We start from the raw sequence: 19947 nt of genomic DNA, 5'->3' as shown, positions 1-19947 counted from the left end.
CCAGATTCTGTTATGTAATTCTAGCATAACCCATTATCGGCACATCTAGGTTGCATAGGGAAAGGTATGGCCAGTAGGAAAAACGAGATATTGATGCCTCTGTATAGACTCTGGTAAGACCTCTTTTAGAATATTGTGTACAATTATGGAGGCCGCACCTTCAAAAAGATATAAAAAGGATGGAGTCGGTCCTGAAGAAGGCTATTAAAATGGTGTGTGCTTCGTGATAAGGCGTATGGGGACAGACTTAAAGATCTCAATCTGTATACTTTGGAGGAAAGGCAGGAGAGGGGAGATATGATAGAGAAATTTAAATACTTACGTGGTGTAAATGCGCATGAGTCGAGTCTCTTTCATTTGGAAGGAAGTTCTGGCATGAGAGGGCATAGGATGAAGTTAAGAGGTGATAGGCTCCGGAGTAATCTAAGGAAATACTTTTTTACAGAAAAGGTGGTAGATGCATGGAACAGTCTCCCAGAAGAGGTGGTGGAGACAGAGACTGTGTCTGAATTCAAAAGGGCCTGGGATAGGCACATAGGATCTCTCAGAGAGAGAAAGAGTTAATGGTTACTGTGGATGGAAAGACTGGATGGGCTATTTGGCCTTTATCTGCCATCATGTTTCTATCTTACATTTAAGTGCCTGAAGTTACACCATGCAACTGCAGGCATCCAGTCCTTGCGCCTAACTGCATACATAGGGTTACCACATGGCTCTAGGCTGGAAGGGCTACTGGCAGTCATTCCAACATCTGTTTGTGGGCTTGACAACTTTCATAAAATTCACTGAGTGAATCCAAACTCTGGAGCAAGGTTAAACATGGTCTCAATCTGACAAGGGCGATATTTTCAGTGTCACAACTGAAAAGCGCTAAAACATCCAGGATTTCATGTTAGTCTCAGCTCTGTCTGAACCGAAGCTTATGAGTTTGCATTGTCTATGTATGGTGCATTTTGATGGTTGAATGGGTGTGTCTCCCCAGCTCCACCCCCAAACCTCATTATGACTTGCAAATGGCTTCCGGTAAGGCTTATTTCAGACCCCAGAGCAGCAGGCACTCTTCAGGGAAGAAGAGGGATGGGAGTGAGTCTCCTTAAGAGCAGAAAACAGTCACTCTACTCCTTAATCTGCCTTCTTTTTCTCCTGTTCCTATGTTCCCTCTAAGCTGAGCGCATGAGCGATTGCTCACTATTTTCACTGGTGTCGCTCATAATTTTTCTCGTGTCGCTCAATAGAGCGTGGGCGGAGGTGAGAGGAAGCGGCGGCGGCGGCGGCGGTGGCTCAGGCCAAGCGCCAGGCACGGTACCGCAAAAGGGGATGGAAGCGGCGCCAGTCCGGCGCTTGTCGTTCTCCTCGGGCGACGCCGTGCCTGCGCGTCATCCTCGGAGCCTTGTTTTTTCCATCCGCCGCTCCGCATGAACATACCAGTAAGGCTGGGGACTCGCGCATGCGCACTCCTGCGGCCACGGACCTACACCTCACAGAACACGCAGATAGGACCTGTGGGATCAAGTTGGACCCTCTGATTTTGTTTGATTTGTACTCCTTGCAATCCTTGGATATCGTCTTTTTTGGAGGAGGGCCATGTTGATGGGAAAAAAGGTTATTTTGCTCAACTGGGTACAGTCTAGCCCTCCCAACTTGTTGCAGTGGTGAATGCAAATGCTTACTTTGCTCAAGATATTGCGTTTTATTATGTAGGATTAAGTTACTTTAAATATCAAAGAATTCACTATTTTTAAATAATTCATGGCCATGTCTAAGCGGCGAGCTGAGGAAAGTTTATGTAACACAGGCAAGAAGAGGTGCTTGGGTTTTAAAACAGAGTGGTTGACTGAATGCTATGTTGAAACGGATTTACCGCATGGCACCGCACAGCACGTGCTACTTGGGGAAATTTTTTTATTACTCAGAAACTGATGGTGTTAAGTGCAAAATTTGCATGAAAGCGGAATACAATAGCGACTGGACATCAGGAAAAACGTGGACCGATTGGAAAGTTGATCATTTAAAACGGCATTTGAGCCAAAAATCGCACATTGAAGCAGTCACGAAACTGAAAAACAAAAGCAAAAGTCTGTTGAAAAACATGCTGACAGAATCGAAAGAAGATCGTGAAAGCAGAAAAGAATTAGTAAATCGGCAACAAGCGACTCCTGATGAGGTAAAGATACTCATTGATAACGTTTTATTTGCTGTTAATATAAATTCTTCAATGCTATCGGTGCAGGCAATTCATGACCATGTTGCGAAATATGTAAAGATACCAGAAAGCTGGCGAAGCAAAAACTATGCTTTTGAATTTGTTGAGTGTATAAATTCAACCATTAGGTCGTAAATATTATTGGAGATTAAAAATGCAGCTTACCATACCTTGATCGTGGACAAATCAACTGATATCTCAGTTTCCAAAATGTTAGTTCTGTACATGAAATTTAGAAATGCCAATAATATGTAATGTAATGTAATTTATTTCTTATATACCGCTACATCCGTTAGGTTCTAAGCGGTTTACAGAAAATATACATTAAGATTAGAAATAAGAAAGGTTCTTGAAAAATTCCCTTACTGTCCCGAAGGCTCACAATCTAACTAAAGTACCTGGAGGGTAATAGAGAAGTGAAAAGTAGAGTTAGAGGAAAAATAAAAATAAAATAAACATTTTAACAAGACAGCATTGATCTAAATACTTTGGAAGGTAGAAGAGAGGAGAGAAAGGAATAGAAGCAGAAGGGGGAGCCGTTGAACAGTAGAATTCTGGAGAAATTTAAATGATAGAAATAGAACAAAACAAAGACAAAAGGCAAAACAATAGATAAGATTAAAGATAAATCATAAGCTGGAAAGAAAATAAAACTGCATTTGCTGGAATTGTTAAATTAACAGCTTGTGATAGCTTGTCAATCCTTGGAGCCATTCAGAAATTTTATGCAGACAACGAATTAGATTTGAACAAGATGGCTATGTTTACCTCTGATGGAGCCTCAGTTATGCTAGGCAAGCAGAGAGGGGTAGCAGCATTTCTTCACCAGTTAATTCCACATTTGCCTGAACAACACTGTGTGACACACAGAGAGGATTTGGGAATAGATGATGCATGGAAAGATATACCATTGATGAAGGAGATAGAAACTCTGCGGAGAACTGTTTACACAATTTTCTGCAGATCATCTGTCAAGAAGGATAAATTTGAGGCCTTGGCCAAAGCTGCTGAAGCAGAAGTGATTGCATTCAGACCACTCAACAAAGTTCGGTGGTTATCCAGGCATTTTGCTGTCAATGCTTTGGTTTTGAATTATGATATTTTAGTGGAATACTGTAGAAAACAGGTTGATGAGAATAATGACCTGGTCCATAAATACTGCCTAGAGAAACTACAGAATCCAGAACACCATGTTGCAATTACAGTATTGAATGATGTATTATCAGAATTAAGCGATCTGAGTAGACTTTTTCAAAGAAGTTTGCTGTCTACTGTGGAAGCCTTTCAGTTTGCAAAGGCAAAAATAAAGAAACTCAGATCACAGTATCTTGGAGAGAAAATGCCAGCCATTTGCTTTTGTCATTTCAGCACCCAGTGAACACAAAGTCAATACTTAAGTTCATTCAGCAGACATGTGAACATTTGGATAATAGATTTCCAGATGAGGAATTACAAGATTGGGCAGTATTTGACAAAGAATGTTTTTCAACAGCTGTGAACTTAGAGGATTATACATTTGGTCTTGAGCAGATGAAGAGGCTTGGAAACCGATACCATGTTCTTCTGGAAAAAGACAACGAAGCATTCCAGAAAGAACTTTGTAAGCAGTTTCCAGAATTTAAATTGATTGTTAATGAGAAATTGCAAACTGGAGCAGTTAAGACATTTGCAGATCTAGTTGCATTCACAAAACAGCAGGATCAACTTCAAGACTTATTTTTGCTTCTGGATATCTGCGGTACATTCCAGGCTTCAAGTGCTGACTGTGAAAGAGGATTCAGTTTGATGAACAGCATAAAGACAAAAATAGACTAGATGTTGAATATCTGGACAATTTAATGAGAATAAAGCTCTTTTTAAATTCTGGACAAACTGTAAATGCTGATAAGGTCTACAATGTTTGGAAAACTGAAAAGAATCGAAGAGAATATTTGTGAAGATTGAAGAACTGATGATATTACGTAATTAAAAAAACTTTAAGTAAATTGTTATTCTTCTAAGTTTTGAGTATTTAACCCTCCCACAATCTCACGGGCACTTGTCCTCCGCGCCTGCTCATAAATTTGTAGAGTATGTAACTTATCACTCATGCATATTTTTTTTCACACACAACTCATCAATCCTTAGAGGGAACATTGATCCCGACCCGCTTGATCCCACCACTGGCTCTACAGTTCCACTTCCTTTTTGTATATAAATTAAGCCCTGGCTATAAGTAGCAGTGCCAAATTTTGAGAATGGGGAGGGACTTAAATCGGGTTGTGATCCTTCTACTTTGGAAGATTTGGGAGTAAACAGTTATGTGGTGAATTAAAAAGTGGTAAAGGCACCAAAAAGAAAATAGGCTAGTTAAACTTTGTTAATTTCCACTTGTATGAATGCTGAAATAGTTTGTCTAACAAAAATGCCATTTCATTTTCCTCTACCACTTCTCCTTCCGCTTTTCCTTTATGAAACGACAGATCCAGAACATTTCAATAATGGTCAACCAGCTGGAATCATATGATAAAAACAATGTGCTGGCAGTGCGACGGGAAATTGCCTCCCTGCGGAAACGACTTCAGGACTGCGAAAAGAATCAGACAATTTCCAACCCCCCTCCTGTGCCTTATGGTGAGTACACAGTGTCATTCTAAAACCTGATATTACCTCACCTAATCAATGGAACATGTTGTATCCTGAGTTCTGTATGTGGGTCTTAATTTTAAAGAGAAGACTTTTTAAAAACATTCTACACACTGTAAAATATAAGAGTATCATGGGCATGATTTATAATCAATGATCTCCATGTTTAGCAGTTTTGCTAGTAAAATACTTAAGATATTATGAACTGGGATCGCTCAGGGAGTAGGAAGAAGGAGATAGAACCTGCCACCCTTAGGAGCAACAGGCTGTAAAATCATCACAGGAAGACAGAACCTTGACACAAGTAGATCAGAAAGTATCATAAAACGCAAATTCTAAAGTGAAGTCATTTTAAGTCGTCAAGATCATGAGCAGCAGGTATATAAAGTGAACTGATTTCTATTTTCTTGTTTCTTGGGACAGGAACCTGCAACCATGGGGGTCTGGTAAACTTGACTTCGCCATTTGTGGTGCAGTTGAACTGGAGGGGCTTTGGCTTCCGATACGGTGGGTGGGGGAAGGACTCATTTGTGGAAGCCAGAAATAAGAATTTGCTCTGGGTAGCTGCTTTGAACACCGATGCCCGAATGATGCAGCTTGTTCGCCTCTATCCTGGCTATGACGACCTCCTGCTCTATAAGAACCCCACTGATAAAACCCTCTCTCGGCACATTTCCGGTAATAACTACGACTACAGCAACTGTGGGCAGGGTAGTGGGGTGATCCTTTACAATAATTCCCTCTATTACAATTGCTACAACTCTCAGTACATGTGCCGCATGAACCTGGACACCAATGAAGTACAGCGCCAGCTTCTGACTAACGCCGTCTACAACAACCGCTTCTCTTATGCTGCTGTTACCTACCAAGACATGGACTTTGCTGCTGATGAAGAAGGGCTGTGGGTGCTATATTCAACGGAAGGAAGTGCCGGCAACATTGTTATTGGGAAAATCAACGTTACCTCCTTCACTGTTGAACACAGTTGGGTCACCACGCAGTACAAGCCTGGAGTCACCAATGCCTTCATGATCTGTGGAGTGCTGTATGCTACCAGACCTGTGAACACACGCAGAGAGGAGATCTTCTACATGTATGACACCAACACGGGGAAAGAAGGGAGAATGAGCATTATGTTGGACAAGATGATGGAGACAGTTCAGAGTGTTCAGTATAACGCCAATGACCGCAAGCTCTACATGTACAATGATGGCTACCTGGTTAATCACGATGCCACTTTTCTGCCATTCCTAGAGCCACAGTGAGGGATTTCTAAGTTTCCCACTGAGCATGAGCACTAGATCTGGTCTGTAGGATAGGGCAGTCCTTCTTAGGGTTACCAGATTTTTCATTTGGAATATCCGGACACCCCTAGACCCGCCCCAGGCCCATCCAGTTCCTCCCATCCCCTCCCTGTCATGCCCCAGTTCTGCCCTAGCTCCGCCCATGCCTCGCCCCTGCTGCCTGCTCTCGACGGGCAGGAGGGCATCCACGCATGCATGCGTGACATCACTGTGTGGAGTCCATGCATGCACAGATGCCCTCCTGCCCGACGGTGATTTGATTGAACCTTTTTAAAACCCGGACAAAGTGTTGAAGTTTGAAAAGATGTGCGGACCCCTGGGCATATCCTCAAAAGGAGGACATGTCCGGGGAAATCCGGACGTCTGGTAACCCTAGTCCTTCTAAACCTTCTTCTGGAGGTACACTGACCAGTCAATTGAATATGCAAGAGACAGATTTGCATATAAGAGATCTTCTCTATATGCAAATATTTCTCATGGATATTCATTATGGCAATCCAGAAAACTGACTGGCTAGGTGTGCCTCTAGGAGAGGTTTGAGAAGCCTAGAAAATAATTCCAAATAATCAGGGATTAGATGATCCAGTCCTGGATTCACTAATCCCATGGCATGTATGGATGCGTATATTTCCAAGATAAACAGGAAGCACATATGCTTAGGTGCAACTGAAGGAAAACAGGACTGGATCAGCTGCTCCACCATGACCCTGGCTTACTAGTAATCCTGCCTTGTATATTGCTTTACTTTTGTGTATTCACACAGAAAGTACATAAGAAACACTATATTGGGTTAGACCAAAGGTCCATCAAGCCCAGTATCCTGTTTCCAGCAGTGGCCAATCCAGGTCACAAGTACTTGGCAAGATCCCAAAAGAGTAGAACAGATGTTATGCAGCTTCTCCCAAGTCCAACTTAATAATGGGTTATGAACATTTCTTTTAGGAACTTGCCCACACTTTTTTTTTTAAACCCTGCTAAGCCTACTGCTTTCACCACATTCTCTGGCATTGAATTGCAGAGATATAAATTACATACTAAGGGAAGAAATATTTTCTATGATTTGTTTTAATGCTTAACTTTATTGCATGCCTCCTAAACCTTGTATTTTTGGAAATATTAAACAAATGATTTTTGCCTACCTTTGTATTATAGATCTTTACCATTTACTAGATCTTTATCTTTACTCTCAGCCTTTTCTTCTACAAGCTGAAAAGCCCTTGCGTCTTTACTTTTTCCTCATAGGAAAGTTGTTTCATCCCCTTTATCAGTTTCATTGCTCTTTTCTGTACCTTTTTAAATTCCTCTATATCTTCTTTGAGGGGCTACATTCCATACTTCCTGCTTTGCTGCAAAATCCAAGCAAGCTTTCACTTTGAAAAGTGTCTAAAGGAGAAATACCAGCATAGGCTTATGCTTTCTCTTTTTTAAATTATTATAATATATTTATTGAGCTTTTATAATATTACAAACATTAAACCTTGATCAGAAAATAGATCTTACTTGGAGAAAAATTCAAGGCAAACAACTTTTTGACACTTATACCTTCTTTCACATTGTCTAGGAAGTCTCGTCAATTATCCCTGCAGAATGACAAAGTCTAGGTTGGCCCACATCCTGTCCTAACCACTCCTCCAGAAAGGCCCTTTTCAGCTCTGAGCGCATAGCAGGATTCAGAGGCCTAAAATAGGGTTACCACTACTACTACTATTTATTATTTCTAAAGCGCTGAAAGGTGTATGCAGCGCTGTACATTTTAACATACAATAGTCGGTCCCTGCTCAGAAGAGCTTACAATCTAATCTGGACAGGACATTTCAGGGTTGGGGAGATTATGGTAGAGTAAATCATACAGTGAATTCACAGGCAGATAAGGCTGAAGCAGCCTTTTTAGAGTGCTGCCGGCCCGATGCTGCTTAGGGAGGTATGTAGGGCTTGCTTGTGGTTGGCGGAGGCGGGTGCTTGGGGTGGGAGGTGCTCGCTCAAGGGTTCTGCTGCACAAGGGATGGGAGGGAAGGGAAGCTTAGCAAGGGTCCTGCTGCACGAGGGATGGGAGGGAGGGACGGAAGGAAGGATAGAAGCTGATCAAGGGTCTCGCTGTATGAGGAATGGAAGGGAGGGGAGGAAAGATGCTGCACATGTGGGGGAGAGAAAGGAAAGAGTAAGAATTGGGGTGAAGAAGAAGAAGGGAGAGATGATCATGCACATACACTGAAAATAAGACCTAGTGTGTTTTTTGGGCCTAACATTAATATAAGACACTGTCTTATTTTCGGGGAAACACAGTATCATATTGCAGGGCAAAGGAGGCTTAGTCAGAACAGGCATAGAGTCTTCTAAGAAGCCAGTAAGATCAAAACTGGAGGCAGAGATGTGGTATTGTGCTGGTGAGGTGTGATAGAAGGAGAAATGTTGGCATAGAGCTGGTGGGCAAGGGGTGCTATTATTATGGGGGCGGGGGCGGGGTGTGGGGTGGAGCTTAGACAAGGTCTGAGGCGGAGCTTGGGTGGGTCTGGGGTGGGGGTCTAAAGCAGAGATTTTGTCCTCCCCCAAACAAAACGTGTTCTGCTGCCTATGGCAGGGAGCAGAGATTCAGTCCCAAACAGCTGCAACATAACTGCATTTTGCTTCTAAGATGACACAGACTAGAAGGGCCATTTCGGTCTTTAGCTTCTGAAAGTTGTGAGGGCAACGCACAGAGCCTGGCGACAATTAGTGGCCGGATTTAGGGGTTTAGAACAGTGGAGTAGTGAGGGTGGAGCTGCTCCACCCACGCCCTTGTCTCCATCTCCTGCTTCTTCCCCGATCCCCCCTGCCGCGCATGCGCCCCCCTCTCTTCCCCTGTACCTCCCGTGCGCCTGTCTTTTGCTTCTTCAGTCCATTCAAAATGCTACTGCTACGCGACTCATATTCCGGGAGAGCCGCTATTCTCACATTACCCCTCTCCTCAAGTCGCTTCATTGGCTCCCCGTCCGTTTCCGAATACAGTTTAAACTCCTCTTGCTGACCTACAAGTGCGTTCGCTCTGAAGCCCCCCCCCCGATATCTCCCCTTGCTCATCTCCCCATGCTCCCCTCCCCCCCCGTTATCTCCGCTCGTCGGGCAAGCCCCTCTTATCTGTATCCTTCTCTTCCACTGCCAACTCCAGACTCCGTCCTTTCTTTCTTGCGGCGCCGTATGCCTGGAACAGGCTGCCTGAATCAATATGTCATGCTCCATCCCTGGCAGTTTTCAAATCCAAGTTAAAGGCCCACTTTTTTTTTTTAAACTGCTTTCAACTCTTAAACTCCCCCTCACTGCTGTCAGATACCTATACCTACTATAACCTCCCCAATCCTGAAATGTCCTGTCTAAATTAGATTGTAAGCTCTTCTGAGCAGGGACTGTCTATTGTATGTTAAAATGTACAGTGCTGCATATGCCTGTCAGCGCTATAGAAATAATAAATAGTAGTAGTAGTAGTTTCGACCCTGGTGGCTCTCCTTCTGACATCATTTCCTATGCACGGCACCTGGAAGTGATGTCAGCAGGAGAGCTGAAGCGATGGCAAGGACCATGTTGAAGCTACTGTGGCAGTGAGCAACTTGAAGTATGGGGGAAGGGAAGGGGAGGCGCGCGTGTGGCGAGGGGAGGAGTGGGAAGAGGCGGAGGGGGCAGAGAGGAGGATGGGTGCATTTTTCAGTCATGAAGGGCAGTTCTATAAAGCAGTTCTATAATTAGGCATCTGAGGTTAGACACCCTGGTGGGACCAAGCACACAATGAACTAGGACAATGGAAAGGTGTTGCAGAGCTGGATCTTCTGAAATCAACCTTGCCGTCTGACCATTGGAGAGAGGTTGCTGGTCCCTGCAAAACAGGCAGGTGGCAGCAGAGATCTTTCATGGCAATAGGGGACATGCAGTCTTTCATACGCCTATCTCTTTGCAGGAATAAGCCGAACTGTAAAGAAAGAGAAGTTACTTACCAGTAATAGGAGTTCTCTATAGACAGCAGGCTAAATCAGCTACGCAGGTGGGAGACATAACCCACGGCAGCAAGATGGAACAGCTTTGTGGCTTCTCGGTTTTATCTCCAGATTTTTTTTTAGTAATTTGATCATTTTTCAGGGAAGGGGAATGCAGACACAATCTGCGTAATATTCTCAGCAATCTTGCCGCATCATCTCAGTCCACCCCACTGCTTCCTGCTTTTCTGCTCTTTGTCTATTAACTTCTCTTGAATCTTCTCTGAGAGCTCAGGGTCTGTGAAATGGTCTGCAGCAAACTCGCAAATGTTCTTCGGTCTCTTCAGCAGGACTGCTCTGATGAAGCTGGTCAGCAGAAGCTCCACCTCTGGATGAGACCTGAGATATTTTTCATTCTCTACACGACCCTTAATCTGCTGCTCCCTCAGTTTCTCCCCCTGATCCTGGTTCAGCGCTTCCTGGTCTAGTTCCTCCATGCTGGAGCCGCCGTCCGTTGCCAGGGCCCCCGAGACTCCGCCCCTTGCTGTAGACACCTCTGGGACAAAGGGCAGGTCTGGATATTCTGGCCATCTGACTGATTCAAACTGGTATCTGAAAACCCAGCTAAAGTCAGGACTGCCTTTTTTTTTTGTGCTGTCCTAACTGTATCCAGAGAGTTAGCTAGTTAGAAGATTGAAAATTGCCATTAACCGAGTAAGTCCCAGCTCCTTCTTGACTCTGCCTCTAGGCCAGGGGTGTCAAAGTCCCTCCTCGAGGGCCACAATCCAGTCGGGTTTTCAGGATTTCCCCAATGAATATGCATGACATCTATTTGCATGCACTGCTTTCATTGTATGCATATCCATTGGGGAAATCCTGAAAACCCGACTGGACTGCGGCCCTCGAGGAGGGACTTTGACACCCCTGCTCTAGACTGTTTTATGTATTTGAAAAACTTATAGCCCGCCTAAAACCTAAGCGGGTTCCAAAAATACATACATAGATCACTAACACAAGATAAAATCAATAGCATAAAATGCTAAACAATAATATCAGCTATCACCACTGCTCCAATAAATAATCTTAATTTTCTTCCGGGGCCTCAGCGATGACACCCGCACCACAAGACAAGTTTTAATATCGGTTGGGATTTATACATTTTATCGTCACAGGCTCCTGCAAAAACTTGATAAAGTTGCATCTAAGCGACATCTGGGGTGACATCATGTTCATGGTTAAGAGAAACGTATTATAGGGTTACATTACGTATCTATTACACACGAACACAATTGTTTTATAGTGCAGGTCTTCCTACACCTTTTTGTCATAAATGTGGGAGGGAGAGTCATACATTAGGTCATGCATTTTGTTTTGCCCCATAATTCAGCACTTTTGGAAGCGAATAATAAATTATATGTCAAAAATAATTGGAAGATCTTTGCGCTGTTCTCCTTCTTTCTTTATTTTGGATTTGCCAGAGGTTGTTGGCCATTTACCTAAAGGAAATAGGGCGTTGTGTAGGAAAATGAGTCTCTTGGCTAGAAAGCAGTTACTTATCGTAACAGGTGTTATCCAGGGACAGCAGGCAGATATTCTTGACTGATGGGTGACGGCACCGACGGAGCCCCGGTACAGACAATTTTAGAGTGATTGCACTCTAAGAACTTAGAAAGTTCTAGCTAGGCCGCACCGCGTGTGCGCGAGTGCCTTCCCGCCCGACGGAGGCGCGCGGTCCCCAGTTAGGATAAGTCAGCTAAGAAGCCAACCCGGGGAGGTGGGTGGGACGCAAGAATATCTGCCTGCTGTCCCTGGATAACACCTGTTAAGGTAAGTAACTGTGCTTTATCCCAGGACAAGCAGGCAGCATATTCTTGACTGATGGGTGACCTCCAAGCTAACAAAAAAAGGGATGGAGGGAAGGTTGGCCATTAGGAAAACAAATTTTGTAAAACAGATTGGCCGAAGTGTCCATCCCGTCTGGAGAATGCATCCAGATAATAGTGAGATGTAAAAGTATGAACTGAGGACCAAGTAGCAGCCTTGCAGATTTCCTCAATGGAAGTGGAGCGGAGGAAAGCTACAGATGCTGCCATAGCTCTAACTTTGTGGCCCGTGACAAAACCTTCCAGTGTCAGGCCCGACTGAGCATAACAGAATGAAACGCAAGCAGCAAGCCAATTGGATAGAGTGCGTTTAGATACAGGATGACCCAACTTGTTAGGATCAAATGACAAAAACAGTTGAGGAAATGATCTGTGAGGTTTAGTGCATTCGAGATAGTAAGCCAAAGCACGTTTACAGTCCAAGGAATGCAAAGCCTGTTCACCTGGATGAGAATGAGGCTTTGGGAAAAAAACAGGTAGAATAATGGACTGATTAAGATGAAAGTCAGACACAACCTTAGGGAGAAACTTTGGGTGTGTACGTAGAACCACCTTATCATGGTGAAAAACAGTAAAAGGTGGATCGGCCACTAGTGCATGTAACTCACTGATCCTCCTGGCAGAGGTGAGAGCTATAAGGAAAACCACTTTCCAAGTGAGAAATTTGAAATGTGCTGTGGCCAAAGGTTCAAAAGGAGGCTTTATTAAAGCGGAAAGAACCACATTGAGATCCCAGACAACAGGCGGGGCTTTAAGAGGTGGTTTCACATTGAAAAGACCCCTCATGAACCTGGAAACCAAAGGATGAGCAGAGAGGGGTTTTCCATGAACTGGCTCATGAAAAGCAGCAATGGCACTGAGATGAACTCTGATAGAAGTAGATTTGAGACCAGAGTCAGACAGGGAAAGAAGATAGTCCAACACCAGTCCCACTGCTAGAGACGTGGGATTATGGTGATGTAAGAGGCACCAGGAAGAAAACCGAGACCACTTCTGTTGGTAACAATGAAGGGTGGCCGGTTTCCTGGAAGCATCAATGATAGAACGGACAGGCTGAGAAAGGAGTGAATGAGCCGAAGTTAGCCCGAGAGATACCAAGCTGTCAGGTGCAGAGACTGTAAATTGGGATGCAGTAGGGACTGGTGATGCTGAGTAAGCAGAGAAGGAAACAGTGGAAGAAGTATGGGTTCCCTGGAACTGAGTTGAAGTAGAAGGGAGAACCAATGTTGCCTGGGCCACCGTGGAGCGATGAGAATCATGGTGGCTTGTTCCCTCTTGAGCTTGAACAATGTCCGCAGCATGAGTGGTAGAGGAAGAAATGCATACAGGAAGAGATTGGTCCAATCCAGGAGAAATGCATCGGGTGTCAGATGGTGAGGTGAGTAGAGTCTGGAGCAAAACAGGGGCAGTTGATGTTTGTGAGGAGCTGCAAAAAGGTCCACTTAAGGAGTGTCCCATTGTGCGAAAATGGACTGGAGAGTCAAGGGGTCGAGAGCCCATTCGTGAGGATGGAGAATTCTGCTGAGATTGTCTGTTAAGGAATTCTGCTCCCCTTGAATATAGACAGCTTTCAGGAATAAATGACGAGCTGCTGCCCAAGACCAAATCCGTTGGGCTTCCTGACACAACAGGCGAGAGCCCGTCCCTCCCTGTTTGTTGATGTAGTACATTGCAACTTGATTGTCTGTGCAAAGGAGTAGTACTTGAGGAAAGAGAAGATGTTGAAATGCGTGATGTTTCTTTTTCTGGGCAGTCCAAAACCCCTGAGTTTGGAATTCGTTCAAGTGAGCTCCCCAGGCATAGGGGGATGCATCTGTGGTGATGACTAGATGATGATGAGGTAGATGGAACAGTAGACCTCTGGATAGATTTGAAGATGTCAACCACCAAAGAAGCGACTGTCGAAGAGACAATGTCACAGATATATGTTGTGAGCAAGGATCCGTCACTTGGGACCACTGGGTTGCTAGGGTCCATTGAGGAGTGCGCAGGTAGAGACGTGCAAAAGGGGTGACATGCACTGTCGAAGCCATGTGCCCCAAGAGCACCATCATGTGATTTGAAGAGATGGTAATCTGTTGAAACACCTGCCGACAGAGATGAAGGATGGTCTGAAGGCGGTTGGCTGGAAGAAACGCCCTCATGAGAACAGTGTCCAGAATGGCGCCAATGAATTGAAGTCGCTGAGTTGGAATGAGATGCGACTTGGGTAGATTGATTTTGAAACCCAACAGTTGCAGGAAGTGAATGGTCTGGTTGGTGGCAAGCAGAACCGCCTGAGGAGAATGAGCCTTGATCAGCCAGTCGTCCAGATAAGGGAAGACTTGAAAATTGTGAGAGCGGAGATAGGCTGCTACCACAATCAGACACTTGGTGAATACCCTGGGAGAGGAGGCCAGACCGAAGGGTAGCACCTTGTACTGATAATGAGTTTGATTGATGAGAAAGCGTAGATATTGCCTGGACATCAGATGGATAGGAATATGTGTGTAGGCCTCTTTGAGGTCGAGGGAGCATAGCCAGTCGCCTTGAGTGAGAAGAGGGTAGAGAGTGGCAAGAGAGAGCATTTTGAACTTCTCCTTGACCAAACATTTGTTGAGATCTCTGAGATTTAATATAGGTCTGAAGTCTCCGGTCTTTTTGGGAACTAGAAAGTACCTGGAGTAAAATCCCTGACCTCGCTGATCTGGAGGAACTTCTTCGATGGCATTGAGAAGAAGGAGGGATTGAACCTCTTGAGAAAGAAGGAGGGATTGAGACTTGTTGGAAGCAGACTCTTTTGGCAGGCCTAACGGCGGAGGAGTCTAAAAATTTAGGGAATAGCCTTGGGCGATGATAGAAAGTACCCATTGATCGGTGGTGATTACCTCCCAACAAGCTAGAAAGATGTTGAGGCGACCTCCGATAGGTTGTGGAAGAGGACATGAGGGAGGAAGACTGGCAATGCCCTGGAGAAGAGAGTCAAAAGGGCTGAGTTGGTTTAGGCTGAGCAACAGGTTTCATTGCAGGCGGTTGTTGTTGGCGAGCCTGTTGTTGCTGGTGCTGTCGCTGTCTCCGAGGCTGAGGAGGATGAGGCTGAATAGGCCGAGCAGAGAAATGGCGCTGATACGATGTCTGCTGTCGAAAAGGACGAGTAGGAGGGGTTTTCTTTTTGTTTTTCAATAAAGTATCCCACCTCGTCTCATGAGCAGAAAGTTTCTGGGTGGTGGTATCCAGAGATTCTCCAAAGAGCTCATCCCCCAGACAGGGAGCATTAGCAAGGCGGTCCTGGTGGTTCACATCAAGTTCTGAGACGCGAAGCCATGCTAATCATCTCATAGCTACAGACATTGCAGTAGCCCTAGATGTCAGTTCAAATGTGTCATAGATGGAACGGACCATAAACTTCCTGAGCTGAAAGAGACTGGCAGTGCATTGCTGAAAAGCAGAAAGTTTATGGTCTGGAATATATTTCTGAAAAGTGGCCATCTGCTGGATAAGATGTTTCAGGTAAAAGGAGAAGTGGAACTCATAGTTACCTGAACGGTTGGCCAACATAGCATTCTGGTAAAGGCGTTTACCAAATTTGTCCATAGCCTTGCCCTCTCTGCCAGGAGGGACAGAAGCATACACACTAGAGCCTGCAGATTTTTTGAGAGTTGACTCCACCAGCAAAGATTCGTGTGGAAGCTGAGGTTTGTCAAATCCTGGAATAGGAATAACTTTATAAAGTGATTCCAACTTCCTTGGAGCTCCTGGGATGGTAAGAGGAGTTTCCAGATTTTTGTAGAAAGTTTCCCGTAAGATATCATGAAGGGGTAATTTCAAAAATTCTTTAGGAGGTTGGTCAAAATCCAAAGCATCCAGGAATGCCTTGGACTTTTTAGAATCAGACTCTTAACGGGAGAGAAAGGGTGTCTGACATCTCCCTAAGAAATTTAGTGAAGGAAGAGTGCTCTGGCTTACTAGCAGAATCCTGCACCGATGGGTCAACCTCATCCGATGAAAAATCCTCATCGGTACCGAGGGGATCCTCAGAATCATCCCATAAATCAGGGTCACGTACCGAGGGAAGACGGCCCTGAGATAGAGGAGTAGAGGATTCGGTATGCCTGGTTTTACGTACCGATTTGCCTGAACGCATCGACACCGTACCTGGTGACTGTAAAGCGGTACGGGTGTCAGAGAGCGGTACCGGATCAGAGACAGCATGAGCAGCTCGACGAAGAGACTTTGGCTCTGCCGATAAAATAGGCATGGACATGGAAGAGGCAGATTTAAGCGGTGCCGATAACGTCGATGCCGACAAAACAGGCTGGTCGACGATCGGTACCGTAGGCTCAGTAGGTACCGACACCGGAAGGTTCGGAGTCAGCAGAGCCGGGAGCAGGTGTAATTGCTCCTTAATCTGGACCTGGAGGATGGATGCTATATGCTCATCCAGAGACGGTCCCGATGGCACCGGTACCGCTTTTTTCTTGCTCGGTACCTGCGGTGCAGCTCGACGCTCAGGCGAAGTCGATGCCGATGAAGAGGCAGTCACTTCTATGGGAGCGGAGCGTTTGTGGGGCCGGCGCGCAGTCTGCAGGACTTGGCTCACTGCATGTTCGACTGGCGGGCCAAGAACAGTAGGGGATGGCTTCTTAGCCGGCTTACCTGTAGGGTGCGACACCGACGATGTATCTTACGGTGTCGAAACCACCGGTGCCGACTTGGAGGAAGTTGCCGGAGTCAATGCCGGTGGAACTTCCATAGCGGCACCGAAAAGAATCTGCTGTTGAATTTGGCGATTCTTCAAAGTTCTCTTTTGAAGAGAACTACAGCGGGTGCACGTCTCAGCCTTATGGTCCGGATCCAAACACTGAAGGCACCACTTGTGTAGGTCGGATAAAGAAATAGGACGTGCACACCGCTGACACTTTTTAAAACCCGGTGAAGGGGGCATGAAGGGAAAAACGGCAGTAGCAAAATTGAAGCCCAAGGCTTTGATGGTGCCAACAGGCCCCGCCGGGGCCGACCGAAAAAAGTCAAAAAAATAGACTTTTTTTTTTTTTTAAATTTTTATGAAGAAAAAAAGAAAATGTGAAGAGTTTCACGAGGAAAATTACGCAAGCGGGAAGGCGAAAAAAGTAGTCTCTAACAGCCGTTGGAAACACGCGTCTTAGCTCCGCGGAAACTAAGAAACTGGGGACCGCACGCCTTCATCGGGCGGGAAGGCACTCGCGCACGCGTGGTGCGGCCTAGCTAGAACTTTCTAAGTTCTTAGAGTGCAATCACTCTAAAATTGTCCGTACCGGGGCTCCGTCGGTGCCGTCACCCATCAGTCAAGAATATGCTGCCTGCTTGTCCTGGGATAAAATGTATACTTCAATATTGGACAATCCCTGATCCTCCGAGATTTTGGCATTGGTGGAACCAATTACATCAGTTGGCCATTTGGGAAGCTAGAGATGCTGGAATTATAAGAAAGCGAAAGATGTTATTTATACAAATCTGGGATTCATATTTGCAAGATTTGCATCCTAAGGGCCGTAGGGGCTCTTAATTGGGCTTTTATTTAATTAAATGAAGAGAGTATCATTGGGAAGAAAGTACTATTGGGTGGGGAGGGGTGGGTGTGGAGAGGGACGGTAAAGGTTCAAACACATATAGATAAAGTGGGGGTTCATTGAAATTGGAATTTGTCTTTTATTATAATATATTATAATAGTTGATGCATTATTGATATGCTTTGACGTTGTATTCGATAATGTTTGCATCAATAAAAACTGTTTGAATCTAAAGTTGCATCTTCAATTTCATCTTCGATACATTCAACTTATTATTTTCAACCCACTTTTAATCATTTAATATTAAAAGCCCACTTATCTCATTTATTTATTTATTTCATTTTCTATCCCGTCCTTTCCAAAGAGCTCAAAACGGGTTACAGGTTAACATATATAATATACAGTTAACAGGTTACAATTTGCCATAGTTATGGTACAAAATTTTTGGTACAAGTTTTTATCCTAACTCAACACATACTAACCCCCCCCCCCCTTTTACATAACCTTGAAAGCGGATTTTAGCGCAAGCTTGAGCACTGAATGCTCTGCGCCGCTTTCGACGCTCATAGGGACTCTATGAGTGCTGAGAGCAGCACAGAACCTCCGCAAATTTTGAAAAACTGCAAATACGCTTTTTTGCCTGTCAAAAGGCAGGAGACGGCAGCTGTAATTGTATACCCGTCCCCTGTAATTGTATACAATTCTGGAGGCCGCATTATCAAAAAGATGTACGGAGAATTGAGTCGGTTCAGCGAATGGCCACCAGGATGGTCTCAGGACTCAAGGATCTCCCGTATGAGGAATGACTGGGTAAGTTGCAGCTGTACTCACTCGAGGAACGCAGAGAGAGGGGAGACATGATCGAAACGTTCAAATATGTCACAGGCCGTATTGAGGTGGAAGAGGATCTCTTTTTCCTTAAAGGACCCACGGCAACAAGAGGGCATCCGTTGAAAATCAGGGGTGGGAAATTTCATGGCGACACCAGAAAATATTTTTTCACCGAAAGGGTGATTGATCGCTGGAATAATCTTCCATAACAGGTAATTGAGGCCAGCAGTGTGCCAGATTTTAAAGAAAAGATGGGATTGGCATGTGGGATCTCTTCATGGAGGTAGTTAGGGGATGGGCCTTTAGTGTGGGCAGACTAGATGGGTGTGGCCAGAGAGCATGTCAAAGCAGCTCCTGATTGGTGTAACCATGATTTTGGTAAAAGGAAGTGGCGGTCAGAAAAACCCCGCAAATGACTGGGGGCGCGAAATCTGAAACGTAATTAAGAGGGGGTTTACTGTAATCTGAAGGGACCAAATAAGGTGAATTACACCTGACCGGATAAATAGCACTGAATTATAAGGCATAAAGTGGTTTACAATAAAAAGAGTGAACAAATACAATGAGAAAGGAACTACATAAAATATGATTGGAAAGACCTAAAACATACATAGAGAGATCGCTTACAGCCAAACATCAATGCATCTGGCGTTTCCCAGGAAAGTTTATAAATATCCTTCTCCTCTTCCCTTGGTTATCAAATCATGCTTGAAAAAAGAGCTTTTCGGTAAGACCTTAAATTTTTAGGGTCTGATTTAGCATGAATCAATTTTGGGACCATCTTCCACAGCACTGGGGGGGACAACTAGGCAGAAAAATGTCTTCTTCTCAGAGTCTCAATGTGTTCTGAAGAAGTGTGAGGTATGATTAAGGTGATCATATATCCCGTTTTGAATGGGACCTTCCCGTTTTTGGATCCCCTGTCCCGTTGTCCCCACACAGAGCTTCGGGACGCCGAAATGTCCCATTTTCAGGGACAGCATCCCGAAGCTGTACGCGGGGACAATGGGACAGGCGACCGCTTCCTGTCCCTCCCTGCCACGCAAAAAAAAAAAAAGCCTCCTTTTCTGGCCTCTTGCAGCACTGGAGGGAGGGAGAGAAGGGCAGAGACTGAGATTTGGAGCTGGGAATCTCCAGTTTATCTGCAAATGAGAGCAACAATCAAAGCAGGAAACAAGCCATTTCTTCGTATGATCCTGAAGAACAACCTAGTAGGTGTGTATGCAGTGGCGTAGCGAGTGTGGGAGCCGCCCGGGCTGGTGGCGCCCTCCCCCCTCGCCCTCTTCTCGACCCCGTGCTCCATCTCCACCCCCTCCTGCCGCGCGCACTTCCCTTCCCTTCCCCTGTAATTGTTTAGCTCCCTGGCGTGAGCAGCATCTCTAATTTGCTGCCAGCGCTGGCTCTCCCCCTGATGTCACTTCCTAGTCACAGGGCCGGGAACTAACATCAGAGGAGAGCGCAGAGGCCAGCGTGAGCAGCAGGTTGGAGCTGCTGCTGGCGTCGGCAAAAGCTAGAGGTACGGTAGCGGAGAACTGAAGGTGTGTGCGCGGTGGGGGAGGAGTGGAAAGGAGCAGGGGGGAAATCTAAAGACCTACCTTTTCCAAGATGCATTTGACTGTTAAATAGTTTTGG

At 45.1% G+C, this 19947-nt stretch overlaps 1 protein-coding gene across 1 annotated transcript in view; it reads right to left on the bottom strand.

The window, feature by feature from the left end:
* Positions 1-10596, bottom strand: part of LOC117365071 (olfactomedin-like) — a 103919-nt gene extending 93323 nt beyond the window's left edge. Inside the window, exons 1-3 of the mRNA XM_033954986.1 lie at positions 10095-10596; positions 7272-7515; positions 5793-5915 (exon numbers count right to left, since the gene is read on the bottom strand). Coding sequence (XP_033810877.1) covers positions 5793-5915; positions 7272-7295 — 147 coding nt within the window. The 5' untranslated portion in view covers positions 7296-7515; positions 10095-10596. The remainder of the gene's footprint in view (positions 1-5792; positions 5916-7271; positions 7516-10094) is intronic.
* Between the last annotated feature and the right edge of the window lie 9351 nt (positions 10597-19947).

Source organism: Geotrypetes seraphini, chromosome 8 (genome assembly GCF_902459505.1).
Source record: "Geotrypetes seraphini chromosome 8, aGeoSer1.1, whole genome shotgun sequence".
Lineage (NCBI taxonomy): Eukaryota > Metazoa > Chordata > Amphibia > Gymnophiona > Dermophiidae > Geotrypetes > Geotrypetes seraphini.
Note: the sequence above shows the minus strand (reverse complement) of the source record. Positions and strands in the feature narration are given on the sequence as shown.